Source organism: Orycteropus afer, unplaced genomic scaffold (genome assembly GCF_000298275.1).
Source record: "Orycteropus afer afer isolate SDZICR_OR568_19922 unplaced genomic scaffold, OryAfe1.0 scaffold00358, whole genome shotgun sequence".
Lineage (NCBI taxonomy): Eukaryota > Metazoa > Chordata > Mammalia > Tubulidentata > Orycteropodidae > Orycteropus > Orycteropus afer.
The window spans coordinates 8,064-10,483 of record NW_006921945.1 but is presented as its reverse complement, the minus strand read 5'-3'; the positions used below and the strand labels follow the sequence as shown (position 1 = coordinate 10,483).

Genomic DNA, 2,420 nt, shown 5'->3' with positions numbered 1-2,420 from the left:
ATTTTTCCTTTATGGCACAGTAGTTAAGAGCTCGGCTGCTAAGTGAAAGGTCATCAGTTCAAACTCACCAATCGCTCTGTAGGAGAAAGATGTTTCCTTAAAGATTTTCCTCCTTGGAAACCCTATGGGGCAGTTCTGCTCTGTCCTATAGGGTCCCAGTGACTAGGAATGTACTCCATGGCAGTGGGGTTTTTTGGTTATCTTAGTAGAAATTGCCTAAGGCATATGACTGCTAATCTGAAGGCTGGTTCAAACCCACCAGCCTTTCCCCGGAAAGAAGGTTAGGCAATCTATTTCTGTAGTATTTCTGTAGTGACATCGCTTCAGGAACCCTAGGAGGGGTCGCTATGAGTCAGACCTGACTCAAGGGCAGTGGGTTTCTTAGAAATGCAGAAAGCCACATGGGGGTGCTGTGGGACACTGACCCCAATATCACTGGGTGGGGTGGGGGTGGGGACTGTGTGCAGGGGAGGGTTAAGGAGAGTCTTCTGTGATCTGCTCATCAAGTAGAGGCTGGTTGGCAGAGTCACAGAGACACTGATGGGCAGGTGTTTTGTCTCAGTTGGGACTATGAACTTCAGGCTTAAAACAAAAAAAGGAAAAACTAACTCACTGCCATCCAGTCAATTCTGACTCAGCAACCCTCTTTGGGTTTTTGAGGCTGTCACTTTTTATAGAAGTAGGTAGCCCAGTCTTCCTTCCAAGGAGTGGCTTGTGAGTTTGAACTGCCAACATTCTGGTTAGCCTCAAATGCCTTAGGCACTATGTCACCACAGCTCCTTAGGGATACTCTGAGCTCCTGGAGGAGGGTAGCAGTGGGCTGCAGGGCCACTCTGGTGCTTTAATTGAGGACAGGCAAAGGAATGAGAGAAGAGGGGACCGGAGGGCTGACAAGAGGTCCTTTGAGCCCAGACCCACAATGCAGCCTGCCCACCCGCTGTAAGTAGCTTGCAAGACAGGCAGGGGTGGGTGGGCCAGCAGGCCAGTGTTGGCAGGGAGGCAGGGTGACCTCCCCATCAGGGACAGTGACATCAGGGTGGTGACATCACAGCCTGCCCTCCAATCAGAGGAGGGTGCTAGCTCCAGGAGTAGGGGCCAGCACCCTGGCAGGGAGACCCTACCCAACCTGGACAACTCACCATGGACCCCAGCCTTATCTACTGGATGGCCATTTTCATCCTGGGGGCAGGTGAGTCCTGGATACGGAGGGGACGCCCCTGTTCCAGACTTGACAGCATCTGAGCTCAATGCATGGGGTCCCTCTGGTCATTTCAGCTGCTGTCCCCTCCCGCAGGCCCTGTGGATTCCGATTCCAGAGTCACCCAGAGCCCGGGTCACCTGATCAAACAACGAGGACAGCTGGTGACACTGAGCTGCTCCCCCATCTCTGGGCACCTCTCTGTGTCCTGGTACCAGCAGACGCGGGGCCAGGGTCCCCAGTTCCTCGTTCAGTATTATAACGGTGAAGAGAGAGAGAAAGGTGACACCCGGGATGGGTTCTCAGGCCAGCAGTTCCCCAACCACAGCTCCAAGGTGAACCTGAGCGCCCTGGACTCAGCCGTGTTCCTCTGTGCCAGCAGCTTGTCACAGCCCTGCAGCGCCACCACCACCCTGTGCACAAACCTCCCTGCTGGGCCCGCACCCACCTCAGAGCCACCTGAGCACCTGGGGTTGCAGCAGGAAAGGGGGTCACAGCCCTGGAAGTGCAGCCTGGGGCTTTGCTTCTGTGCAAGAGACAGGGACCACAGGGACATGGGGTCTGTTCTCAGGACCCCACAGCCCCAGGCTCTCCCCAAGTCCCCATTTGCCTGGCCTTGCGGGCACAAGGGTAGGGGGAAAGGTTGACAAGGAATAGCTGGCACGTTTCTTGCTAGGGAGGGAGACTGTGGTGCCTAAGGCATTTGACTGCTACCAGAAGGCTGGTGATTCAAACCCACCAGCCACTCCTCAGAAGGAAGACTGGGCAATCTACTTCCGTAGTGATACCGCCTCGGAAACCCAAGGTGGGGTCGCTATGAGTCAGATCTGACTCGAAGGCAGTGAGTGAGAAAGTCATTTTGGAAATGCGTATATAGTAGGTAGAATTACTAGGGGTTTTCTTTGTACAATGCTTGTTGTTATAAGCCATTGAGTTGGTTCTGACTCACAGTGAGCCCATGCACGACAGATCGAAACCCTGTCTGGTCCTGTGTCTTCCTCACAATCCTTGTTATTTGAGCCAATCATTGCAGCCACTGTCCATCCAGCTCATCGAGGGTCTGCCCTTTTCTGAATGACCCTCCACCTCACCAAGCGTGAGGTCCTTCTCTCAGGGATGCCGTCTTCCGAGCACTGGACTCTGGACCAGGATGCGCTAGCATCCTTCTCCTTCTCCTTCCATTCTTTTTCCTAAAGTTGAAAGTTGGATAACTTGTTCGTTA

The 2,420-nt window shown here is 53.8% G+C and overlaps 1 gene segment (V, D, J or C); it reads left to right on the top strand.

The window, feature by feature from the left end:
• Positions 1-1,140: 1,140 nt before the first annotated feature.
• On the top strand, positions 1,141-1,845 carry LOC103207207. The segment is given in 2 exon segments: positions 1,141-1,189; positions 1,295-1,845. Coding segments are annotated over 2 exon segments (600 nt in total).
• Positions 1,846-2,420: the final 575 nt, after the last annotated feature.